The sequence below is a fragment of the Psammomys obesus genome, unplaced genomic scaffold (genome assembly GCF_907164565.1).
Source record: "Psammomys obesus unplaced genomic scaffold, mPsaObe1.curated_primary_1811, whole genome shotgun sequence".
Lineage (NCBI taxonomy): Eukaryota > Metazoa > Chordata > Mammalia > Rodentia > Muridae > Psammomys > Psammomys obesus.
The window spans coordinates 220,004-246,274 of NW_026596356.1; the positions used below are offsets into that span (position 1 = coordinate 220,004).

The window sequence follows — 26,271 nt, forward strand, 5'->3', positions numbered from 1 at the left end:
AGTCAAACCACTTCTATATCCCACACCTAGAAAGGAATCTGCACACACATGTTATCTGAACGGAAGATGACTTTCTAACTCAGTTGAGGTCTGTTGACCATGTTCCCTTCTGATGCAACAAGCTGGGAATGTTAGATGATTACAGAAGATCGGACTCAAAATAAAGATCTAACATCCCACTTGCATGGGCAAATACCTCGGTTCTAAGCTTTTCTTTCCGTCCCATAAATTAATAAATTCCAATTCCAACAAGTTGTCCAATTGAACAACTTGTATTCTGTCTGTCAACAACAATCCCAAGGACAAGAAGAAACTATATTTGCAATTTACCAACCTCTCCAGTTTTCTTTCTTCATCTGTGCATTGTCAGAGCTGACACTTCTCTATGTGACTACAACATTCGGGGAACCAAGAGACAGTTGAGCTCTGTGCCAGAGTGTGGCCTAGTGTGCCTGGAGCCCTAGATGTGACCTTAAAACCAGAAAGAAATGAGAAAGAAATGGGGGGGGGGAGCTAGGGGGAAGAGAAGGGAGAAGAAGAGAAAGTAGTGAAAGAGAGCTAGAAGAGAACGTGTCTAAATGTGATTTCCGAAGAGGAACAATTTATTTGGTAATAAAATTCAGAGCCTGTTAAAATTCTGCATGCCCTTTTATAGCACTGAAATATTTACAGTTTTTAACTGTAGTGTAACTAAGAACAAAACAATATGTCTAGCACAGAGTACCTGTCCCTGCAGCTACCTAACAACTTTACTATGGATGCCTCAAATAGTCAGAGAATGTAAAAGGTGCTGTATTTCTCAGTCGACAAAAACAATGTAGGTGAGTGGGGCGGCACACACCTGGGACGCAGAGTAAAGAGAATCAAGACTTTGAGGCTAGCCCGAACTATATAGAAAGGACTTATCTGAACACACATGCATACACACATAGGCACGCACACAACTGTGGCAGCTTTCGGAGACATCTGTGGATGAATCCATGATTGAGGATCAGATGCCTGGGAAACAGGCTCTGGACGTGCAACAATAAGAATCATGAGGAACTGAGAACTACGTGGTTTAGTACAGAAAGACATAGGGAGGTCCAAAAGTACAGCACAACCATTAGTAGCACCTTAAGGAAGGCTGAATCTGAGCCATATTCAGGTATCTGTAGGAGAAAAGCTGCATTGTTTCCCACTTTCCAAGGAGGAAACGAGATGTAAATGGTGAGTGTGTTGGATTCCTGCAGCCAAAGCAACTAATTCCCACAGACTTGAAACAATGTCTTTATTCTCCTCCAGTCCTGTAGGTCAGAAGTCTGAAGTGCTTCTTGCTAAAATAAAGGCATGGGCAGGGCTGTGAGCCTTTCTGGAGATAACTCTGCAAGCCCTGGAAGATTCTGACTCCTTTGCCCACATTTCCTGGCCTTCTGTACTGCTTTGCCTCCAACACTAGCAATAGTTGCATCGTTCCCATTCGCCTCACCAGTATCAACACCTCTGGGGTTCTTTATCATTTGCTGGACCCTTGTAGCTAAATTGGATTTCACTCATGAAACTCAGGGCAATATTCTTGTTTTAATATCTGTTGTTTGGCAATCTTAATCCCACCTGTAACATGAGTTGCCTTAAACTGTGTAACCTAATTTCCACATTATACAGACCGGGGTACGCACACATTATGGGAAGAAGCACATCGGATTAAAAATAAACTGAACCCTACTGACATGAAAAAACCCACTGCCTCTAGATAAATGTCAAACAATAAGGTTTTTTTCAAAGCTTCAAGCAGAACTATTCCAATCAAATTCTCAGTTAAATAAAATGCCTAAGGAAGAGGTGTGTGTTACGAATGTGGCGCCCAATAAACAGTTCATATAAAGCGATTAACAGCAAAGGTCAGAGTAAAGGTAATACCTTCCTAATAAAGCATTAACACTCCCGACTATCTTCCAGCATGTTAGAGAGCTGAACACAGAGTCTACCAAGGGAAAAATTAAGAAAAGCTAAGAATTATGTCTCTAGAGGACATTGGGCTGTGCTGATTGGCACACAATGGAATCAAACCATGAGAGGTCAGCTGGAACTCCAATAAAGACATCTTCCCAAAGAAACCAATAGCTCAACTAAGGAAACATTTGAACTATTAAAAAGTAACATAAAGCCAGGCATAGTGGCTGTAATCCCAGCATTCAAGGTTGCAAATTTGAGGCCAGCCTGGTCTACATGGTGAATTTAAGACCAGCCCGGGCTACATAGCAAGACACTGACTCAAAATAAAGAAAGAAAAATAAAACAAGAGCCTATGGAACTCTTAGACCAACATGTTAGAACCAAGAAAGAAGACTGAGTGTTCAAGAGCATGAGACTATAAGTGATATTTCACATTTTAACCACAGCAGCCACTACACGAAGAATAGCTCTTATTGCCACAAGCAACACTGTAAATGAAATAGCAGTGACGTTTCTTTTGCTAATTTCCCTGAAATTTTATGACTTGATACATAGGGTAGCGTAGGCTATCCTTTCTAATGTAGACGTGTTTATTCTGAGATGACTGTGAGACCCAGAAAGAAAAATGCCAAGGGATAGTTCAGAATAACTGAAAGCAGCGATAGCTTTCTCCTGGACTCTCGGCTATCTACACTGCTGAGCCCTCCATGCTCCGTGGTAGGTCCAAACTCATGAATACAGGCAATCCAGAGGAAGTTCAGTGGGTCCCAAAACAACAAAAAAGCATGGGCATAGAGAAAGGACTAGAAGTGGGAGGTGTCAGAATATAACAAGGGGTGAGATGCTGGAGAGATGGTTCAGCATTGAAGAACACTGGCTGTTCTTGCATTGGGTTCAGTTCCCAGTACAATCTGTAACTCCAGTTCTGGAGAATTTGATTCCTCCTTCAGTCTCTGTGGGCACGAGGCATATACACAATACACAGACTAAGCTGGCACTATTGATTTGGAAATATCACATTTATTGAAATTTTTAAAGCTGGACAACTAATTAGGGGGAGGGAATTATAATGGACCTAGAATCAGGACGTGTAGATAACACTCCATGTTTATATGACCGATGCGATCTGATCTCTTTATTCTTCTTCATGCATTTGGCCCAGATACTCAGCTCTGTATGGACTGTGCCTGTGCTGTTTCACATGACACACTTGCTAGATGAAGCAGATATAGATAGATAGATAGATAGATAGATAGATAGATAGATAGATAGATCAAATTCCCTTACATGTAAATGCAATCAATCCCAACCTTAACATATTTAAACACTTTGGTGTTTCTTGAGTCACTCTGTGATATTTTCCACCTAATTTTCTATTTACTGCAGCTGTTCTGGAAAAGATGACGGCTGTAGTGTAAATCTAAGCAGTCAAGCATGAGATGAAAGAGAGGCCTCTGGTGCCACGGACCGACCCAGCTGGGTCCCACAACTGTGGGAAAATCAGCGTATTTGGATATCAGGAAGGCACAGTTTCAGGCGAGTTGACAGAGACGACACCGTAGTAGCTTTGACTCTGCTGCAATTTTACTGAAGTCAGGCTAATAATTTTATAGTAATTACATGAGGAAGCACCTTAAAGTTGGCATGCTTCCCTGAACATTCAAACTTTTACCAAGGATACAAAGTTTATGTTTTAACTCGAAAGTGTAGCCAAGCCTAAAGCAGTGCCCACAAGAAATCTCTGCCTAGAAACTTTCTGATCAACGCAAACAAAAAAACAAAAATCTCAAACTGTGGTTTCATTATTGCTAACCAGTGAAGAGAAAAGTCAGGAGTCAAGTCAGATACCTGCCAAAATCTTTCTCTGCATCAAAGTCTAAATACACCTTTGTTAACCGTCCTCCCATATGTCTTGCTAAAGATTTATAATCTTCCTTAGAAACAGGACCCCAAAGGGAGGTATGCTCGAGCCAGCTGTACTTTCCTATGCTCTCTTTTCCTAAGGATGAGCCCATTATTTTTTCACTATTCTTGTAATGCTTTCTGATACTGAATCTGATTCATTACTTTTTTCTTTTACTCTATTCTTGCTAAAGCTTTTAATAATCTATCAAAGATATATTTCCTTGAATAGTTAGTTGTGGTGTACCAGGAATCATAGAGAAAAATCAAAAGGCTCATTAATCCAATCTTGCATCTGAGAAAACAGGATTTCTAGAGTAAGTTAGCTTAGATAGCCAGAGGGAACATCCAGGGACTTCCAGGGAGCTGATTTCAGTAGGAAACGTGTCTCCTCATCTTAGCAGCATAATTTTATGCTTATATAGCACATTTTTATGCTCACATAGACTCTGGAGTTAGTGTGGCACTCTGGACACACTGGAAATCTCACATAAATAAAATCAAAAGTATCTTTTTCAGGCAACATGCTTTGAAAGGATTAGGCTAACTTTGTAACCTATATGTCTTCTAAAGCCTGTGGTTTTGAGTTTTAGGTCCAGGTTAAGCTAAAGCCTCTTAGTACCTTTCCAGAGAATGGAGGAATGTGACCCTATCTGTGAGGAAAGATATAAAAAAAAGCAAGCAAGCAATGACCTTCACTCAGCAAAAAGAAGGACCAGACCCTTGTCTTTGAGATAGTGTTTCTTAGCAACGAACCTAGACTTCTTCTGAGTAGCTTTTGACCTCCAGCCAAAAGTCCACAGCCCCTAATCTTCAAGGATGAGCTAACCACCCCCACCTTCAATTGCAGCTGCATCCACACTTGGCAGGACTGGCCAAGCTTGAGCACCTAAGACTAACCAAGTATCTTACTTTATAGCTTCCTCATCCAATCATAAATTGCCAAGACTGCAACTTCAAATCTCCCACAATTTTTCTTTTAAAAACCTAAAGGCCTTTGTCTCCTGGTGCCACTCTTTGCTGACCGGCAGGGGTGACCCCATTGCGCAATGGTTAATAAACCTCTTGCTTTTGCAACGAGTCTTGGTCTGGGGGAGTTTCTGGGAAGGTCGCGATCTTAAACTCCTGAGCTGGGAGACCTGAGGTCTCATATACTCAACTTAATTCTCACAATAAGCTTAGAACATAGGTAGAAGGATTTATTTTACAGGTTAAGATTAAATTTCCAAAAGATATGAACTCCCCGTGGCTCACCATCAGAATGTAATAGAAACATGATTTAAACCCATATATATTTTATTCTGCCATGCAATAATTATGTAACAGATAACACAGTTCCTGAACATGGGAACTCATGGCGAGTTTTCTCTCTCATTCTCCTTTTGAGACAGCATTGTGAATTGTGACGGCTCTCAAGACTTCCACACAAAAGACGACATGTGAGTCACGCTGTCCCTAATTTGCTTGGTCTTCGCACCGTAGATTAAGCATGGGTGGAACTAATACATAGAGGTTTGCCAGGAGAATGTGTACATGGTGGGGAATGTTCTTGCCAAAGCAGTGAGTAAGGAATGTGAAAAACGATGGTATGAAGAAGAGGAGAATGACTCCAATGTGAGAGCCACAGGTATTGAGGGCCTTGTGTCTGGCATCCTGGGAAGGAAGTCTAAACACAGCCTGGAGGGTCAACGTGTACGAAATACCAATGGGTGCAACATCTACCAAAGCTGAAGCCATTGGCACTGAGAAGCCATACCAGATATTTACAGTGATGTCAGCACAGGCCAATCTGGCTACACCAATATGCTCACAGTATGAGTGGGGGTGACATTGGTCCTGCAGTACGACAGCCTCTTCAGCAGAAATATGATCGGGAAAATGGTTCCAATGCTTCCTCCCCAGATGGCCCGGGTCATTTTTCCAATTATCACAGGAGTTAAGATGGCTGAGTATCTCAGAGGAGTGCAAATAGCCACATAGCGGTCAAATGCCATGGCCAGAAGGATTCCTGACTCAGCCACAAAGGCAACCTGGATGAAAAACATCTGAGCAATGCAGGCATCAAAGGGGATCTCCCCAGCATGGAACCAAAAGATAGCCAAGGCCTTGGGCACAGCGGTAGTTGACAAGAGAATGTGGGTGCCAGCCAGCATGGATAGAAAGACATACATGGGCTCGTGGAGGGTGCGTTCACTCAGGACAACAAGGATGAGGGCTCCGTTTCCCAAGACGGCAGTGATGTACATGAGGCAAAAAGGAGTAGAAAGCCAGCTGTGGTACCGCTGCCGTCCTGGGATTCCAAGCAGAATGAACACAGTTGGGTGGATGATGGTGACGTTAGCTCCAAGCATGCTGGCTTTAGGAGTCTCCCTGTGAAGACAAAAATAAGACATAAAATTAAATTAAGTTTAAGAGATGGAGAGGCGGTAGGTGTAGCAGCTGTGAGTTCTGGCAGAGGGTGAGCAAACATGGCGGTGACTGAAAGCGTCCCATGGCAAACACGTGTTCCTGGCCGTGCCTCGGCAGTGTCTAGAACCCATGCGCGCATCCGCGTTCTCATTTCCACACAACTCTTTCCCAGGCTTTGATCATCCGCCTGTTCCATTCGCCTGTCTCCTATGCTGCGCCACACTTGCCATCCTCAGCCCTGTACTCTGAGCAGCTCTGACGCAGGCTTCGTGATAGGCTCTAAACAACGCTTCTGTGGTTTGGTTTGTTTGGTGAGTGTAAGGGTGTGTGCGTGTGTGTGCGTGTGTGTGCGTGTGTGTGTGTGTGTACATGTGCATGAGTAGGCTAGAGGAAGAAGAGATCGGTGACTCTCTGTACCACTCTGCACTTTTTTTGAGACTGAATGTCTCCCTGAACCTAAAGTGTGTAGTTTTAGGTGAGTGGACACCAAACTCGCAGGATCCTCTGTCCCACCTCTCAGCTCTGGAGTTACAGGTGCTTATAGACTTGCCCAGCTAATTGCATGGGTGCTGGAGATCTGAACCCAGGCCCTCCTACGTTTGCAAGCGCTCCTGCCCACGGAGCCATCCCCCTAGTCCCTATATTTTCTTTTTAATAGCCCTGTTAACTTACAGGATAAAGCCAACACTCTTCAATTTGTAATTTTAAATAGTTTCATAGTTTTCTTATTTAGCATAAATAGCACAATCCTTCATTACTCTCTTTTTCATCTTTGACACATTGTCAACGCTAATTTACAGTGTTACCTGCTCCACTCAGAACTTCGATTTTCCAGTTTTGGCAAGCTTTTTGGCAAGCACTTTACTCATCTAAAACAAATTTTTCTACTTTGAAAGTCTTCCAAATTTTTGCCTATTTCTTACCACCCAGGAAGTCCTCCTCAATTCACATCCTAGACTTCCAAACTTTTGCTACTGATTTATTTTAAAAGACAAGGTTTTTACATTTTAGAAATTTGACATGATCTGAAATGTTGAATTATTCAAACTCTTCTTGTCAGAATTAAATCAAATATATTTTACAGACTCCCTAACATAGTGCCTAGCAGAGAAACACAAAATCAATACTAATTAATGTTAGTGAACAAATCAGTACAACGTAACAGAAATCAAAGCAACTAATAGAAATGTATTGGGAATTTACAATTTAAATTTAATGGGGGAAAACCATTCAATTAATGTCACTGGGATATTTGACTATGTTACTTCGTAAGAGAATAAGATTATTTCCCAACTCATTAGGTGAACAAGTAGAAATTTCCAATAAAGTGTTATGCCTAAAAAGCAAAACTATAAAAAAAACATTTAAAATTAAAATGAGTGTTCAAGATAAAACATTTTTGGCATTTGAAAGATCTGTGTAAAATAAGAGAACCAGCTCCAATAAAAAGCGGCAATTTTGTAAAAACAGAGGAGGATATCAAAATAAAGTAATTTTAGAAGAAAGATATAGACAAAGCTTGCAATAAAATATTTAATGTCCTGAAATAATAAAATTTGGTAAAATACATAAAGAAGTATTTTTAAACATGCAAAGAATCAATATGTATGATATACTCTATAATAAAATCAATCTATACATATGAATAGATGCTCAATCACATAAAATTTAAATAAGCTAAAATCATATAAAATTTAAAGAAAGGAAATACATCATCTTAAAAACATAAAAGAAAACTTCTCACTGCTGAGACATGTAACTATATGGCAACTTTGGACAGTAACTTGACAATAGCTTTTAAACACTTATTGTTCTGTTGGTTTTTGTTTGCTTGCTGCTTTTTGCTCTGGGGATTTTTTGGTTTTGGTTTTGGTTGGTTGATTTGTTGTTGTTGTTGTTGTTGTTGTTTGGGGTTTTTTGTTTAGTTTTTGTTTTTTGAGACAGAGTTTCTCTGTGTAACCCTGGCTATCTTGAAACTCACTCTGTAGACCAGGCTAGCCTCAAAGATTCACCTGCACCTTTAAAAGTTTTAAATCTGCAAATGTTTCTGTTCAGTAACTTCTGCCATCTACTTTCTAAAATTATAGCAACAGCAAGAGAATATACAGACATCTTCAGACTGGCTCCGTCTGCAAACGTGCTTGTTATACACTAAAAAAGCCAGGTGTAGACGTTCAAGTCCATAAACACAGCACTATGGAGGTTGGAGACAAGAGCATCACCGAAGCTTGCTGGCTGCCAGGTTCCAGGTTCAACAAGAGACAGTCTCAAAGGAGTAAGGCAGAGAGTGACAGGACAGGGTGCAGAAGTCCTCTGATTTCCACACATGCACAAAAGCACATATGCGCGCGCACACACACACACACACACACACACACCGTGTTCCCATCTGAAGTTCACATAGGAATTCAAGATATTATAAAAGTCATTTCTTTATGGCTTGGGCTTCCCAATGCTGAGTCACCTAAAATAAAGGGAGTGAGCAATCAAAAAGGAGGAAATCATGAAATTTGCAGGCAAATGGTGGGATCTAGAAAAGATCATTCTGAGTGAAATATCCCAGAAGGAGAAAGACAAACACGGTATATACTCACTTATATAGACCTATAAGATATGACAAATATAATGAAATCTATACACCTAAAAAAGATAATCAAGAGAGCGGACATGGGGTAAGATGATCAATCCTCGTTTAGAAAGACAGGTGGGATGTGCATTGAATGTATGACAGGAGTCTACTGTGCACATTTGAAAGACTCTAACTAGCAGTGTTTTCAAAGCAGATACAGACTCATGACCAAACCTTCGGCAGAGTACAGGGAATCATATGAAAGAAAGGGAGTTAGTATGATGGGGAAAGGATAGGAGCTCCACAAGGACCAAATATACCTGGGCACTAACAGGAACTCAATGACTGGCTCTTTGACCTTCCCACCCTCCAAGGGAGGAGCAGTCCTGTTAGGCCACAGAGGAGAGCTTCGCAGCCAGTCCTGAAGATTCCTGATAAAACAGGATCAGATGAATGGGGAGGAGGTCCCCCCCCCCATCAGTGGACTTGGAAAGGGGCAGGGAGGAGATGAGGGAGGGAGGGAGGGATTGGGAGTTAATAAAGGAGCGGGATACAGCTGGGATACAGAGTTAATAAAATGTAACTGATAAGAAAAAAAATAAAATTAAATAAAAAAAGAAAATAAATAAAATAAAATAAAATAAAATAAAGGGAGTGAGAAATTTACCGAGTATACAAAAACGTCACCACTCAAGAGAAATAGTATTTAGAAAAAATACTAAGTGAAAGTCTACAATGAACAAGGGATCAAAGTTTGAAGCAGAGACCAGTATGTGGCAACACAATCCTGGGCCATATCTGAAGCATGAAAGAAAATGGAGACCCATATGCATACTTTTGTGAATTCATAACGACCAGTTATAGGCCCAGTTATAGATCCAATTTTATTATTGGTTCTATCACTTTAGTTTTAAATTCTTTTGGTGAATTTCTTGAATTGAGGCCAGCAAAATTATAATATTATCCTAATTCTCTATCAGTGAAAACGTTTTAAGCAAACAGAAGTTATAATTTTTAATATACCTGCTCCTAATATTTCAACAATTTAAGCTACTTTAATATTCTGGGGAAAAATAACTCTAGTCCCACTCCTGCACAACACAGCCGTTCAGGATGTCAAAATGAGTGCTTCTGCTAAAGTCCACTCCCCAGAAGATATAAAAGATCCTCTCAAGATCAACATCACGCAGGGAAAACCTAAAAATCCTAGAAACCAAACAGCCCCGAAACTCACCCCAACTGAAGGGAACGTTCTTCCTCCACATGTGATGCCTGCTCTGGAGTGGAATGGGGTGATATTTGTACCTCATCTTAGAATCCTTCGGGTCAGGACATAGCTTCTCGACCAGCATTCTGTGGAGAATGTCTAGCTTGGTTAGACACAGGCAAACCCCGGTAGAGCTAGTCTGCAGAGATCACTAGCTCAGAAACCAGAGCCGCCTACAGTTTCTGCACACACATCTGCTGATGGCCCCAGATCACCAGCATGCAGGCCTTGGAGTGAACCTGAGCTGCTGCTGCTCAATGCGTAGATTATTAAGACCCCACCTATAGCCACACTCTTCAATATCATATTAATTTGTGGAAAACAGGAGAAGCGGTAGAGCAGGTGCTTCTTTACATGCGCACAAGGGTGTGTGTGCATGTGTGTGTGTTTTACTGGCTTTAATGAGAAACAGATTTATCTTTACACAAATATGCTGAAACTGTAGGTGAGCAATGGCTTCTGCAACCTCCCAGTAATTACACCAAATTATAAATTCACTAGTGGATGAATCCACTGATGAAACCAACGCCATCGTAATCCAGTACATCTCAAAACTCCCACCTGTAGGAGCTGGAGAGATGGCAGGTTCAACAGTTAAGATCTCAGGGTTTTTGCAAAGGGTATGGGCTTGACTCCCAGCATCCACGTGGTGGCCCACAACCATCTATAACTCCAGTTCCTGTATCTCTGCTGACCTCTTCTGGCCTCTGCTGGCACCAGGCACACATGTGGTACACATACATGCATGCAGACAAACGCTCATGCACATAAAATTAAATAAATAAGTATTTTTAATTGAAAAAACAATGATTCATCTACTTTATCACAATTTGAAAAGAGGCCTCACCTAACTATGTTGCGCTGGGACCAAGTCCTTATCACATAAGCCTTTTGCGGGGACCACGATATACCCACATTCACAATAGTCATTACTACCGTCATTAATGCTATCTATTATGCTATACAGTACGGTATTACTGTACAGTGGCATGTTTTAAAATAGAGAGGGACGGTTAAGTCAGTATTATCAAACTAATACTTAGTTTATGATTGACCCTAATTTCCAGGCTCTGGCAATGGAATACCAGATCATATATACACATATAAATTCCTGTGTAATCAACAATAATTTTGTGAACATGGAAACAGGTATCAATGGTCATAGGAATGAATGAAAAACTGAATGCTGTCTTCTTTTGGATGATCATGTGCAAAACTCAAAAGATTTCAGTATGTCCCACTCTTATCTGACCAAGGAACATCAAACTACAAAATTTGTATCACTATTTCATGCCTACATGAATATTCTGTAACATTGTGTAATTAATGAATGATCATCTGAATATCTGACAGAAAGTAGCAGCTTGATGTGTTCAGCCCTTTAAAACTCTGCTTAACACAGAGTCATGTGTAATTAGGATAAAATATTTAAAATATTCAGTTAAGAAACTAAAGCTGGGCATGGTGGTGCACATGCCTTTAATCCCAGATCAGAAATCAGAAGCAGTTAGGTCTCTGAGGTCAAGGCCAGCCTGGTCTACAAAATGAGTTCTAGGACAATCAGAGCTACGCAGAGAAACTGTCTAAAAACAAGCAAGCAAAAAAGGGAGGAAGGAAGGAAGGAAGGAAGGAAGGAAGGAAGGAAGGAAGGAAGGAAGGAAGGAAGGAAGGAAGGAGGAAGGAAAGGAAAGAAGAGAGAAAAAAGGAAGAAAGAAAGGAAGGAAGGAAGGAAGGAAGGAAGGAAGGAAGGAAGGAAGAAAGAAAGAAAGAAAGAAAGAAACTAATATAAATTATGAGGTGAAAATGAGATAAAGTTCATTGGTACTTTGCAAGGGCAATGTTAAAAATAAGACTATAGTCCTGCTAGGCCACAAAGGAGGGCTTTGCAGCCAGTCCTGAAGATACCTGATAAAACAGGGTCAGATAAAAGGGGAGGAGGTTCCCCCCTATCAGTGGACTTGGAAAGGGGCAGGGAGGAGACCAGGGAGGGAGGGTGGGATTGGGAGGGAATGAGGGAGTGGGATACAGCTGGGACACAGAGTTAACAAAATGTAACTAATAAGAAAAAAATAAAATTAAAAAAAAAAAAAGACTATAGGATAGATGCAAGATGGTGGCACCAGGAGGACACTGTGTCTGACGAGCAGGACAGCAGTGACTGCGCAACAACCAACAAATCAAACACCACTGATTGTGTTTCCCCAGTGAGAGGAAAGCCCACAGTGTGGGAAGATATTGGATTCACCCAGCTAAAACCCAGAAGAGTTCCTGGTCCCAGAAGATTCTTGGTCACCAGCCCAGAGCGACACGCCTGCATGTTCTGATCACCATCCCGTACTGAACTGCGGGCACCACAACACCAGAGACTGGGATTTCCAGTCAAGAGAAAACCCCACGGTGAAGGAAACAACCAGGGCTAACCTCAGATCACCCAGACAATCCCTGGAAAAGGTCTTGGGGTCCGGCAGGAGCCCAACTCACCATTCCAGACAGAACTGTGGGCCCTGGGGCACTAGAGACTGGGTTTCCCTATAAGGAGGAAACTCCACAGTGAGGGAAACATCAGGTCTGACCTCAGGGCACTCAGCTGAACCCCTCTCCAGAAAAGTTCTCAAGAAAAGTTCCTTGGTTCCTGCAGGAGCCCAGTAACCATTGCGGAGCCACTCACCTAGACCTGCATGCTCTACTCACCATCCCAGACTGAACTGTGGACCCCAAAACACCACAGACTGGGTCACCCTGTTGGGAGGAAAACCCAGGTGGGGGAAATATCAGGTCCAACCTCAGGACACCCAGCTCCGGAAAAGTTTCTGGGTTCCTTCAGGCAACAGGCTCTAGCCTCCTGCTTCATGCAAGAGTGGTGCACTCACCTGCCACTGGGTACTGGAGCACAGAGCTCCTACCTCAGACCTGCAGAAGCCTGAGACCCACGGGATCAGTCCTGCAGATACTGCTCCAAGGTGCAACCAGTTCTCCCTAGCTAAAGCGACCAAAGTGCCTAGACAACAGTGTAAGAGCAGCAGCAGCAGCTCAATACATTCAGGGCAAGAAGCCCACCAGCAGGGCAGCTGTCCCTAGGACGTCTCCTGGTGAGAGGAGAGCCCCTTGACTAACAAAGACGACAGTTACCACGAAGATATATATGCCTGAGGTGAGATGTGGCAATTCCTGAGAAGCACCTGCCATTCGGTAACCAACCCAAAAAGCTGAGGAGGCCTCCTTCAGGAAAAAATCATCTTCCTGCCAAGAGGATCCCCCCCCCTCAGGACTCCAAGAGGCACCAGAAATTAACAATCAACACCTGAGATAGCCAGATGGGTGGATGACCCCATAAAAACTCAAACAACAAAAGCCAAAGCAATATGGCATCTCCAGAACCCAGTTATCCAGGAGCAACCAGCCCTGGACACCCTATCATAAGTGAAATTCAAGAAGATGACCTTGCATCTCTGCTTATGAAGAGGATAATGGAGGAAACAAAATGCATAAAGAAATAGAGGAAGATAAATTCAAACAGATCATGGCCCTCTGTAAAGAATACAGGAAGATGCAGACAAAAAGTTTGTGGCCTTCAGAGAGGAAATGATTAAATCATTGAAAGAAATAAAAGAAACAGAGGAATGTTCAAACAGCTGAAGGAATTGAAGGAAAAACAGGAAAACACAGTCAAACAGGTGAAGGAAATCAACAAAACTGCTCAAGATCTGAAGATACAATTAGAAAAATTAAAGAAAACACAAATGAAGAAATCATAGAGAGGAAGAACTTAGGGAAAAAACAGGAAACACAAACATAAGCATAACCAACAGACTACAAGAGATGGAAGAAAGAATCTCGGGTGTGGAAGATACAATGGAAGAAATCAATGTATCCATCAAAGAAAATGTTAAATCTAAAAAATTCCTAACACAGACCATCCAAGAAATCCAAGACAACATGAAAAGACAAAATCTAAGAATAATAGGAATGGAGGAAAAAGAAAATTCCTGTCTCCAAGGCCCAGGAAATATTTTCAACAAAATTATAGAAGATTTCCCCCATTTAAAGGAAAGACCTGTAAGCATAAGGTCCACAGAACACCTAATAAATTAGACCAGAAAAGAAAATTCTCCTGCCACATGATAATCAAAACAGTAAGTATACAGAACAAAGAAAAAATACTAAAAGCTGCAAGGAAAAAGGCCAAGTAACATATAATAGCAAATCCATCAGAATCAGACCTGACTTCTCGACAGAGACTATGAAAGCCAGAAGGGCCTGAATGGATATCATGCAGACACTAAGAAAACACAGATGTCAGCCCAGGATACTATATCCAGCAAAACTGTCAGTCATCATAGATGGAGAAAACAAGATATTCAACAACAAAAACAAATTTCAACAATACCTGCACACAAATCCAGCATTACAGAAGACACTAGAAGGAAAAAATACAACCTAGGAAAGCTAACTACATTCAGAAAAACACAGGAAATAAACAACCTCACTACAGAAAAACTAAACATAGCCAAGCACACAAACACAGTACCACAATCAACAGCCACTGGTAATTAATCTCTCTCAACATAAATGGACTAAACTCAACAATAAAAGACAAAGACTAACAGAATAGATACATAAACAAGATCCAACAATCTGTTGCATACAAGAAACATACCTAAGTAACTAAAGATAGACATTACCTGAGAGCAAAGGGCTGGAAGATGGTTTTTCAAGCAAATGGACCCAAGAAGCAAGCAGGAGTAGCCATTCTAATATCTAATAAAATAGATTTTCAATCAAAATTAATCAAAAGAGATGGGGAAGGTCATTTCATACTCATCAAAGGAAAATTCCACCAAGGAGACAGCACAATTCTCAACATCTATGCCCCAAACACAAGAGCACACACATTTATAAAAGAAACTTAATAAAATTGAAGCCACACATAGACTCCCACACATTAGTAGTGGGAGACTTCGACACCCCACTCTTAACAAAGAACAGGTCAACAAAACAGAAATTAAACAATGAAAGAATGACTCTAACAAAGATCATAAATCAAATGGACCTAACATACATCTACAGAACCTTTCACCCAAACACAAAAGAATTTACCTTCTTCTCAGCACCTCATGGAACCCTCTCCAAAATAGACCATATAGTTAGACACAAAGCAAGCCTCAACAGTTACAAGAAGGTTGAAATAATTCATTGTATCCTATCTGACCACCATGGACTAAAGCTGGACCTCAACAACAGAAACAGAAAAAAGCCTACACACATGGAAACTGATAAACTCACTGACAGCACAGTGACAGCTGAGTCATGGAAGAAATAAAGAAATTAAAGACTTCCTAGAATTCAATGAAAATGAAGGCACAACATACCCAAACTTATGGGACACAATGAAAGCAGTGCTAAGAGGAAAATTCATAGCACTAAGTGCCTTCAAGAAGAAATTTGAAACATCTTATACAAATAACTTAATGGCTCACCTGAAAGCCCTAGGAAAAAAAGAAGTAGACACACCAAAGAGGAGTAGACAGCTGGAAATAATCAAACTCAGGGTTGAAATCAATAATTAGGAACAAATAAAGCAATTCAAAGAATCAATGATACCAAGAGCTGGTTCTTTGAGAAAATCAACAAGATAGACAAACTTACTAAGAGGCAGAGAGACACTATCCAAATCAACAAAATCAGAAATGAAAGGGCAGACATAACAACAGACACTGAAGAAATCCAAACAATTATTAGGTCTTACTTCAAAAACCTATACACCACAAAATTTAAAAATCTAAATGAAATGATCAATTTTCTTGACTGATTCCACTTAACAAAGCTGAATCAAGATCAGGTAAATCAAATAAATAGTCCTATATCCCCTAAGAAAATAGAAGTTGTCATCAAAAGTCTCCCATCCAAAAAAAGCCCAGGGTCAGATGGTTTCAGTGCAAAATTCTACCAGACCTTCAAAGAAGAGCTAAAACCAATACTCTTCAAATTATTCCAGAAAATAAAAACAGAAGAAACCTTAACAGACTCATTCTATGAAGCCACAGTCACCTTGTACCTAAACCTCACAAAGACCCAACAAAGAGAACTTCAGGCCAATCTCCATTATGAACATTGATGCAAAAATACTCAACAAAATACATGCAAACCGAATACAAGAACACATCAAAGATATCATCCAGTATGACCAAGCAGGCTTCATTCCAGGTCTACAGGGGTGGTTCAATATACAGAACTCGTTCAATGTAACCCAACATATAAAGAAACTGAAAGAAAAAAAAAAAACACATGATAATCTCCTTAGGTGCTGAAAAAGCATTTGACAAAATCCAACATTCATTTATGTTTAAAGTCCTGGAGAGATCAGGGATACAAGGCACATACCTAAACATAGTAAAGGCAATATACAGCAAGCCTATTGCCAACATGAAACTAAATGGAGAGAAACTTAAATCAATCCCACTGAAATCAGGGACAAGGCAAGGCTGCCCACTCTCTCCATATCTCTTCAACATAGTTCTTGAAGTCCTGGCTTGAGTAATAAGACAATTAAAGGAGATCAAGGGGATTCAGTTTGGAAAAAAAGAAATCAAAGAATCACTATTTGCAGATGATATTATAGTATACATGAGTGACCCCAAAAGTTCTACAGGGAACTCCTACAGCTGATAAACACCTTCAGCAAAGTGGCTGGATACAAAATTAACTCAAAAAAATCAGTAGCCCTCTTGTATACAAAAGACAAAAGGAGGCTCAGCTCTCACCGATTAGGTGATGGGTTTTGTGGGCCCAAGCTGCAGCTTGTAATTTACAATAAAAAGAACCTCATGTATTTACAGCTGAGTCTGTTTATTCCTGGTCTTTTGGGGTTCATGAACTGAGCAGAACGGTATCTTTTGTGTATTTGTGTTACAGGTTCAACCTAGTACATGCTGAACAGGTGCTGGGTTTGGGGATTTTTGGTTTTTTTTTTTTTTTTTTTCAAGACAGAGTTTCTCTGTGTAGCCCTGGCTGTCCTGGACTCACTTTGCAGACCAGGCTGGCCTCCAACTCACAGATCTGCCTCCAGATCCAGTCTGTCTCCCAGACTGCTGGGATTGCAGGCACACACCACTGCTCCAGGCTTAATTAGCAAAGAGGGCGTCAAATCTGGAACTGGAGATACAGATGGTTGTGAGCCACCATGTGGGCACTAGGAAATGAATCCAAGTGTTCTGTAGGTACACTTCACCGCTGAGCCACCTCTCAGCCCCACTGTTTTCTTGATCTTAGCCATCCTTTCTAGGAAGAGGTGGAATTTCAGTGTAGATTTAAATTGCAATTTTCTGGTGGATAAAGGTAGTAGTTTTTTTGTTTTTTGTTTTGCTTTTTTTTTTTTTTTCATGAATTCATTGTGGAAATTTGTCCTCCTCACCATTCTTTGGGGGTTTTGTTTGTTTCCTTTTTTGAAAGAGGGTTTTACTGCGTAGCCTAGATTGGTGTTGAGCCCAACATGTGGACTAGGCTGCCTCATGGCTGTAGAGTAGCTGATGACCGTCTTGGAACTACAAGTATGTGCTGCCACACCAGGCGTTTTCTTGAGAAAACACCTTGAGAACTGTTTGCCCCTTTACGACTGGACTGTATGCTTTTTTTTGGTATTTAATGTTTCCAGGTCTTATACAAAGATTTCCTTCCATTCAGTAGTCTGACTTCTATCTGTAATTGTTTTCTTTGTTACAAGAAGCTTTTAAATTCTGTGTCATACCCTCTGTCAATTCTTGTGCTGATTATTTCAGAAGCGACTGGAGCTCCCTTCACAAACAGGCCTGTGCCCAGGTCTTGAACTTTCCTCCAGCATTCCAAAGTCCCAGTTCCTACAGTAAGGGCTTTGAGCACTGCTGCTGCCAGCCTCAGCCAAAGAAGCTTCTCTCTGCAGTGGGCAACTGTTGGAGGACTGAGAGTGAGCGACTGCTGAGTGCCCAGCCCTAAACGGGGCATCTATATCCATCCAGGCAAGACTCCGGGGAGCATGGGGAAAGACCTGGGGGATGGCAAGGAGTGTTGTGAGACGCCGTCTTCCTGATGTGATGGAACCTGACGTGAGGCGGACTTGCGAACTCACTGCAGCTGTGGTTATGAGCTAAGGATCAAGCCATCACCATCACTCAAGATCCCAGCCAGTGATACTAACTGAACTCACTGTGTTACAAAGCAAAAAAAAAAAAAAATACACCCCCTGAGAGGAGCGGAAGTAGGAGGAGGATGTGCTGAGTGCTGTCCTTACGGGAGTTGGTGGTGGTTATGATCATATACTATAAAATTATATATGCAATATTATATAGGAAATTTTACATATGTGCAATATTATATGTGAAATGTATAATATATTAAATATTATTAAGAAAGGGCTGAGAAAGAAATTAGGGAAACAACACCCTTCATAATAGCCACAAAGGACATAAAGTACCTTGGTGTAACTCTAACCAAGCAAGTCAAAGACTTGTATGAAAAAAATTTCCAGTGTCTGAAGAAAGAAATAGAAGATATAAGAAGATGGAAAGATCTCCTATGTTCATGGCTTCACAGGATTAACATAGTAAAAATGTCCATCTTAACAAAAGCAATCTACAGATTCAATGCCATTCCCATCAACTTACCAACACAATTCTTTACAGACATTGAAAGAAAAATTCTTAACTTCATATGGAATAACAAGAAACCCAGAATCACGAAAACAATCCTCTACAATAAAGGATGTTCTGGAGGTATCTCCATCCCTGATGTCAAGCTGTACTATAGAACAACAGTAGTAAAAATTTCATGGTACTGGCATAGAAACAGAATAGTGGATCAATGGAATCGAGCAGAAGACCCAGAAATAAAACCACACACTTATGGATACCTGATTTTTGACAAAAATGCCAAAACCATACAATGGAAAAAAGATAGCATCTTCAACAAATGGTGCTGGTCCAACTGGATATCTACATGCAGAAAATGCAAATAGATCCACAATACTTATCAGGATGCACAAATTTAAAGTCCAAGTGGATCAAAAACCTCAACATAAAACCAGACACACTAAATCTGTTAGAAAAAAAAGTGGGAAAGATCCTTGAACTCATTGGCACAGGAGATAACTTCCTGAACAGAACACCAACAGCACAGGCTCTAAGAGTAACAATCAATAAATGGGACCTCATGAAACTGAAAAGCTTCTGTAAAGCAAAGGACACTGTCAGAACAAAACGACTGCCTACAGACTGGGAAAGGATCTTCACCAACCCTGTATCTGACAGAGGACTAATATCCAGAATATATAAAGAACTCAAGAAGTTAAACAGCAACAAATCAAGTAACACAGTTAAAAAATGGGGTATAGAGCTAAATAGAGAATTCTCAATAGAGGAATATCAAATGGCAGAGAAACACTTAAAGAAATGCCCAACATTCTTAGCTACCAGGGAAATGCAAATCAAAATGACCCTGAGATTTCACCTTACACCCATCAGAATGGCTAAGATCAAAAACTCAAGTGACAACATATGCTGGAGAAAATGTGGAGAAAGGGGAACCCTTCTCCATTGCTGGTGGGAATGTAGACTTGTATAACCACTCTGGAAATCAATCTGGTGCTTTCTCAGACAATTGGGAATCGTGCTACTTCAAGATCCAGCTATACTATTCCTAGGCATATAGCCAAAACATTCGCAAGTATACAACAAGGACATTTGTTCAACCATGTTCATAAAAGCTTTATTCATAATGGCCAGAACCTGGAAACGATCCAGATGTCCCTCAACTAAGGAATGGACACAGAAATTGTGGTACATTTACGCAATAGAATACTACTCCGCAATTAAAAACAAGGAAATCATGAAATTTGCAGGCAAATTCTGGGAACTAGAGAAGATCATCCTGAGTCAGGTATCCCAGAGGAAGAAAGACACACAGGGTATATATACTTACTTATAAGTGGATATTAGACATATAATATAGGATAATCATACTAAAATCTGTACACCTAAAAAAGTTAATTAAGAAGGAAGACCCTGGCTAAGATGCTCAATCTTCATTCAGAAAGGCAAATGGGATGGACATTGAAATAGGGAGAAAACAAGGAACAGGACAGGAGCAGCCCACAGAGGCTCTGAAAGACTCTTCCCTGCAGGGTATTAAAGTAGATGCTGAGACTCATAGCCAAACTTTGGGCAGAGTGCAGGGAATCTGATGAAAGAGAGGGGAGATAGAAAGACCTGGAGAGGACAGGAGCTCCACCAGGAGAGCAACATAATCAAAAAATCTGGGCACAGAGGCTTTTTCTGAGACTAATACTCCAACCAAGGACCATGCATGGAGATAACCTAGAACCCCTGCACAGATGTAGCCATGGCAGCTCAGTGTCCAAGAGGGTATTCAGGTAAGGGGAACAGGGACTGTCTCTGACATGCACTCAGGGCCTGGTTCTTTGATCACCTCCCCCTGAGGTGGGAGCAGCCTTACAGCCCACAAAGGAAGACAATGCAGCCAGTTCTGAGGAGATCTGATAGACTAGGGTCAGATGGAAGGAGAGGAGGACCTCCTGTATCTGTGGACTTGGGGAGGGGAATAGGAGAAGAGGGAGGGAAAGAGGAATTGGAAGGGCACAAGGAAAGGGGGCTGCAGCTAGGATACAAGGTGAATATACTGTAATTAATAAAATAAATATATAAATTTACATATGAGAATATAATTAAACAAATAACTAAATACTAGTAAAATATTTGCTGCATAAGCTTATGATTATATACGTGATATATGTGTGCATATTTATGGATTATCTCATTTAACCTCAATAAATCTATGAGAGTCCCCATAGTTACCACAAACTGTCTATTTTATATATGAAAAGGAGAAAACTAAAAAATGTTAAATGAATTTCCAGGTTTTCATTCACAGAAAAGGATGGAAACAGGACTGAAATGAAGTTTTATATGACTCCATCTACTTCACCTACATAACCATGTGAGAAATTTCATCATTAGCAGTATTGATAATAACTAACTGAAGAGCAGATCTGAAGGAAAGAAGTTGACAGGATTCTAGGGCTCCCTGCTTGGTAAAGTTGGGGAGATTGCCCTAATTTAAAAGGATCGCAGAAAAACATGTGGCTTAGAAGTTCTGTTCCAGAGGTGACATCCAATGAATAGGTATATGCGTGTGTGCAAACACATTCACACACACTCACACACATGAATTCTAGAATGAAGTCATGAATTTAGGGCTCACAGAGTAGCCAGTAGCTGAAGAAATGGATATGATCTTTCCTAGGTAATTATGAAGGAGCAAGGGTCAAGAAGGTGAGTCCCGAGAGAATACTACAATTCTGCTAGTGTGACCACGAATACCATTCCATATACCCCAACAGCATGGCTGTCAGGACACAGGTAGGGGAGCCAAGAGCGTCCTGTATCTCCCTGCCCTGTCTCTTCCTAGTGTCTGAGTTAGAGCCCACGTGTGAGAAGTAAGAGCTGCCTGCAGCAGCTGACTTGCCTTGGTGATGTTAAACCATCACTGTTTTTGTGGACTGATGCTCTTGGCCATTCCAATGCATCCTAGAGATTCATGTTCTGAGTTCAGGATGGTCGTCGTACTTTCACTTACTTCCCAAACGTTCATTAAATGCCAGACATTTTTTTACATGTGATGGTAGAAACATGAAAGATACATACTCTTCTGGTTTCAAAGTGTTTGCAGTCATTTCTGGTTACAAAGAAATGAGCAACCCACTACATCTAATTCTGCACATGGAGAAAACGTGTAAGATGAACTAGGCAGGCCAAAGTAGGCGCCTTGTCTTGTCTGGATCAAATGGGAAAGACTTGGGAGACAAGGTGGTTTCCTCCCATGCCAACCCCCTGTCCCTGCCCCACTGGATGCTGGGACTAAAAGTGTGCACCACCACCACCCTGGGGACAAAGTAGTTTTTGAGGTGAAATTTAAAGAATGAGATAATTTCTGAAAAGGCAGAAGGACATACATGCTTTTTTTGTTTGTTTTTGTTTTGTTTTGTTTTGTTTTGTTTTGTTTTCAAAAACACCTGATACCACAGAAGTTAGTGGAGAACTTTTATTTTCTTTTGGTTGTTTGATGTTTATTTGTGATGGAGTTTTGCTTTATAATTCAGGTTGGTCTTAAAATGACTCTGTTAGCCAGGCTGTTCTCAAACCCAGATCAATCCTCCTGCCTTAGTTTCCTGAGTGCTGGTATTACAGGCATGAACCACCAAGCCAAGCTTACTTGATTCTATTTTAAAAAATCATATTAGGGACTGTAAAATACCAGAGCCTCCTCATATATTAGATATGTCTAGTATATCCATTTGTTTATAGCCTTACTTCCTGTCACATGTCCAATTTCTGAGAAAGTCAAATGCTCATATCAGAGTTGTACACTGAGTTTATCATTTCTGTTTTCAATGATATGCATAAAGTAGGCAGCAAACATTAAACAAGAGAAAGAGATAAAGAGGACAATAGAAAAAATAGACAATAGAAAAGTGGGACGAGGAGAAGGAAGAGGCCAAAGGAAAGTCCTCTGTGTCCAGAGATGTGTGCTCCTTGGTTAGCTTCCTTGATGAAGCTGGATGTGTAGATTCGCAGGGACCAATCATCCCAAAGGAGAGGAACAACACTGGGTCTTGATGTTCAAGAACCAGTGGGCTACACCCTGCCGGATCTGCTTCGTCTTCACCCCGTAGACAATGGGGTTCAGCATCGGTGGCACCACCACATAAAGATTGGCCAGCAAGATATGCACGTGTCGGGGAATGTTTCGCCCAAAGCGGTGGGTCAGTAAAGTGAAGAAGGATGGGACGTAAAACATGAGGATGACACACAGGTGCGACCCACAAGTGCCAAGAGCCTTGTGCCGAGCATCCTGGGAGGGCAAACCAAACACTGCCCGGAGGATGAGTGAGTAAGACACAGCAATGAGGATCACATCCAGGATGACCATGACGATGGGCACTGAGAAGCCGTACCAGATATTAACCGTGATGTCGGCACAAGCCAGGCGGGCCACCCCAATGTGCTCACAGTAGGAATGGGGGAGGATGTTGGCTCGGCAGAACGGCAGTCGCTTCAGCAGGAAAATCACAGGAAAGATGATACAGACGCTCCTGACGACGATGGCTAGAGCAATCCTCCCCACTGTGGGCCACGTTAGAACTGTTGTATATCTCAGTGGGGCACAGATGGCCACAAAGCGATCAAAGGCCATGGCTAACAAGATGGCTGACTCCCCCACAAACATTGTGTGGACAAAGAAGACTTGGGTGACACAGGCATCAAAGGCAATGTGGTGGGCATGGAGCCAAAAGATGGCAAGGGCCTTGGGCACAGTGGTGGAGGATAGTAAGATGTCTGTGATAGCCAGCATGGAGAGAAAAATATACATGGGTTCATGAAGGTTCCGTTCTGTGATAATGACCACTATCAGGATGCTGTTCCCAAGGACTGCAGTGACATACATGAGGCACAGGGGGATAGACAACCAGGTGTGATAAGCCTCTAACCCGGGGATGCCAAGTAGCACAAAAACTGTGGGGTGGAAGATGGTGATGTTGCTGTGAATCATGATGCTCACTGTAGTGCTGACGAGTCCCTGTTGGTGAAGGAACAGAAAGAACTCGAGTGTGTGCAGAGGCACAAAGACAGGTGTGAACTTGTGAGCTCCCACGAGGAAGTTCATCTAGAGGAGAGTGGCTAGGGTGGAGCAATGGCTTCTGGCCTGAGGGCTTATCTGCGCACAGTTCCTGCGGCAATGTGCTTTAAGAACCGGTAGAAGTTGCACCTGTCTCTATCACCCTGTCCCTGTGTTCTGACCCGCCCTATCATTTAACATTCATTCCAACATGTCCACACAAGCACAAACTACCTGCTACCGAGTGTGTACTTGTTCTGTCCCTCACATTTTGTTCTGTGTTTACCTAAATTTCTCTCCCCTTCCTCTTGTTTGCCCTAGCCTTAAAATAGCTCCTTAAGACACACTACTCTGTAATGTGTTCTTAATATATCTCCTTCCTGAAGACATATTAACTAAACGGTCTTTAAACTCGATTATATGTAATAATATTGTTTCTCTGCTTATTACCTGGAGCATTTCTTGGGACTGTTGCGCTCATGACCCTATGTGATGGACATGGAGAGCCAAGTAGAAACTGGAAGGCAGATAAGGTATATATCTGTCCTCTCTGACCCAGATTCACAACCTCCTTGAAGGCAGTGAACAGGGGGCAGCCAATGAATCTGAAGAAACAGTTTTCATCACCATTGCCATGAACCTGTGCTTCCAAAAGTTCCATCCAAATGCCTTCTGGTCAATTCTACATCTCCTTAGCCACATAACCCTGAATCCCATGGTTTCCTCTTCTGGAGAAACTGTCTTGACAACAGAGAATCAGTGTGTTCTGTCCCCTTGGCCTTTACTAACTCCAACATAGCCCTGCTTTCTCCATACTTGCTCCTTCATTCCAGAAGTTACCAAGTCTCCCTGTTACTAAAAAGTGTTCTGAATCCTTCTTGTCTTAGCTATCCAGCACTCATGGAATGTTTGTCTCTGAAGCTAATTCTCTGTCAGCTATTTGGACTATGGAAAGGGCTAGTCATTAGTTATCTAGACAGGACCTTGAGGAAGACTCCATGAGCTAAGCATGGTAACATGTAGCTATAATCCCAGCATTTAGGAAGCTGGGGCAGGAGGATGGGCACAAATTTGGGGCTAGCTTGGGATACACAATGAGCTCCAGGCAGACCAGAGCTAGAGAACAGTTTCTTATCTCAAATAAATAAATAAATACCATCAGATAATAAAGAAAAAAAAATCAAAACTATAAAGGCATCACATAAAAACTAAACAGACATCCTAATAAACATGTTCCAGGAGCCCTATGGAAGAAGCCATGCAAAGGATAAAATCCTCAGTTCAAGAGTCCATCTTCCTGCCTCTGGGTCAAGTGCCCTTTGAGGAAGGAACAATGAGACTCCAAGTGGACACTAGGAAGAGAGCAGAACCAGACCCAAAAAAGGTAAAGGCCAAGCAAATTTATCATACGACACCTCTCAAGCCAGATCTCTTGAACACTTTCTCCAACTGAGCTTCGTTTAAAGAAGCACTAAAGGAGGGGATGTGATGGGACTGCCCGGCCTCCATTTTAAAGGACCAGCCTCAAGTCTACAGAAACAGAAAGCCACACCAGACAACAGATCCATCTTCCTTAGAAGAAAAGATATTGGTATTTGTGGTTGTGAGCCTAGCCTTTAATGGCTGAGACATCTCTCCAGCCCAAGATTTTGGTATTTAAATCCTTACTACTTCTCCCAACTCTCCTACCTACTAATTTCTCCTTTTTTTTTTAAATAAGCAGGATGTGCCAGACACAAGCCCTCACTTAATCCCTGCTCTCTACTTGCAACTATATGGTACAAGACTGAGATGCCAAGCAAGGGTCTCAGTAGCTGTTGATGGAGTTCTTCAAGGAATGCTACTGACTGGAAAGGACTGTCATTTCACCGAGTGCTTTCTGGGGTCAGTATCTCAGCCCTGCAGTTTCTCTGCCAAACAGCACTGATGGGCTCTAGGCTTCCATGGGTTGAACATGGGAGTGAGGATCACTAAAAGGCACATGTGATCTCACAGAAAGCTTCCTGAAGGCTCAAAAGGGATATTTTAGAGCAATTTTACAAAAGGGACAGAGAGCCGGAATGGTAGAGAAGCGCCCAGGAGCGGTGTGGATGAAGGGGCCTGTGAGGTGGGGGAACACTGACTTACAGAGCCGCGCCCAGCTAGCTGGTCTCAACCACGTTGCTTTACTTTTGCGTGCCTGTGTTTCCTCCTCAGCAACGAGAGGACAGTGGTCAGCTTTGAGGCACCGCGAGCGTTGGGGGTGTGCTGAGACAGTGGGGGCAGTTGCTGTTGTCTCATCAGCGTTGGCCATCGTCCCGCTGCGCCTTTCCTGCACCACGGACACCATCCTGAGACCCCATTCTTCACCCAGGCAGGACCAAATGAAACACCTTTCCCAGGAGGAAAGAGTTGGAAATTGAACAGAAGCAGCCAAGAGAAGAGAGTCGCCCACAAGCACATCTCTCAGGTGGACCCAAACCTAGACCAGACCCAGACTTAGCCTGGCTCAGAACCACCCAGCAGACTTCGTGCGAGTGCTTTGAAA

At 41.8% G+C, this 26,271-nt stretch overlaps 1 protein-coding gene and 1 pseudogene across 2 annotated transcripts; both read right to left on the bottom strand.

Annotated features, from left to right (window-relative positions):
• Positions 1–5,249: 5,249 nt before the first annotated feature.
• Positions 5,250–25,936, bottom strand: LOC129669238 (olfactory receptor 52B2-like; annotated as a pseudogene).
• On the bottom strand, positions 22,710–25,312 carry LOC129669237 (olfactory receptor 52B2). 2 transcript variants are annotated; one of them, XM_055597406.1, is made up of 2 exons: positions 25,302–25,312; positions 22,710–23,667 (listed from the first exon to the last, which is right to left on the bottom strand). In XM_055597406.1, the coding sequence occupies exons 1-2, from the start codon at positions 25,310–25,312 to the stop codon at positions 22,710–22,712; spliced, it is 969 nt and encodes a 322-aa protein (XP_055453381.1). The 2 variants fall into 2 exon arrangements, with proteins under 2 accessions (XP_055453381.1, XP_055453382.1); XM_055597407.1 differs by lacking the exon at positions 25,302–25,312 and having other exon boundaries at positions 22,710–23,681.
• Positions 25,937–26,271: the final 335 nt, after the last annotated feature.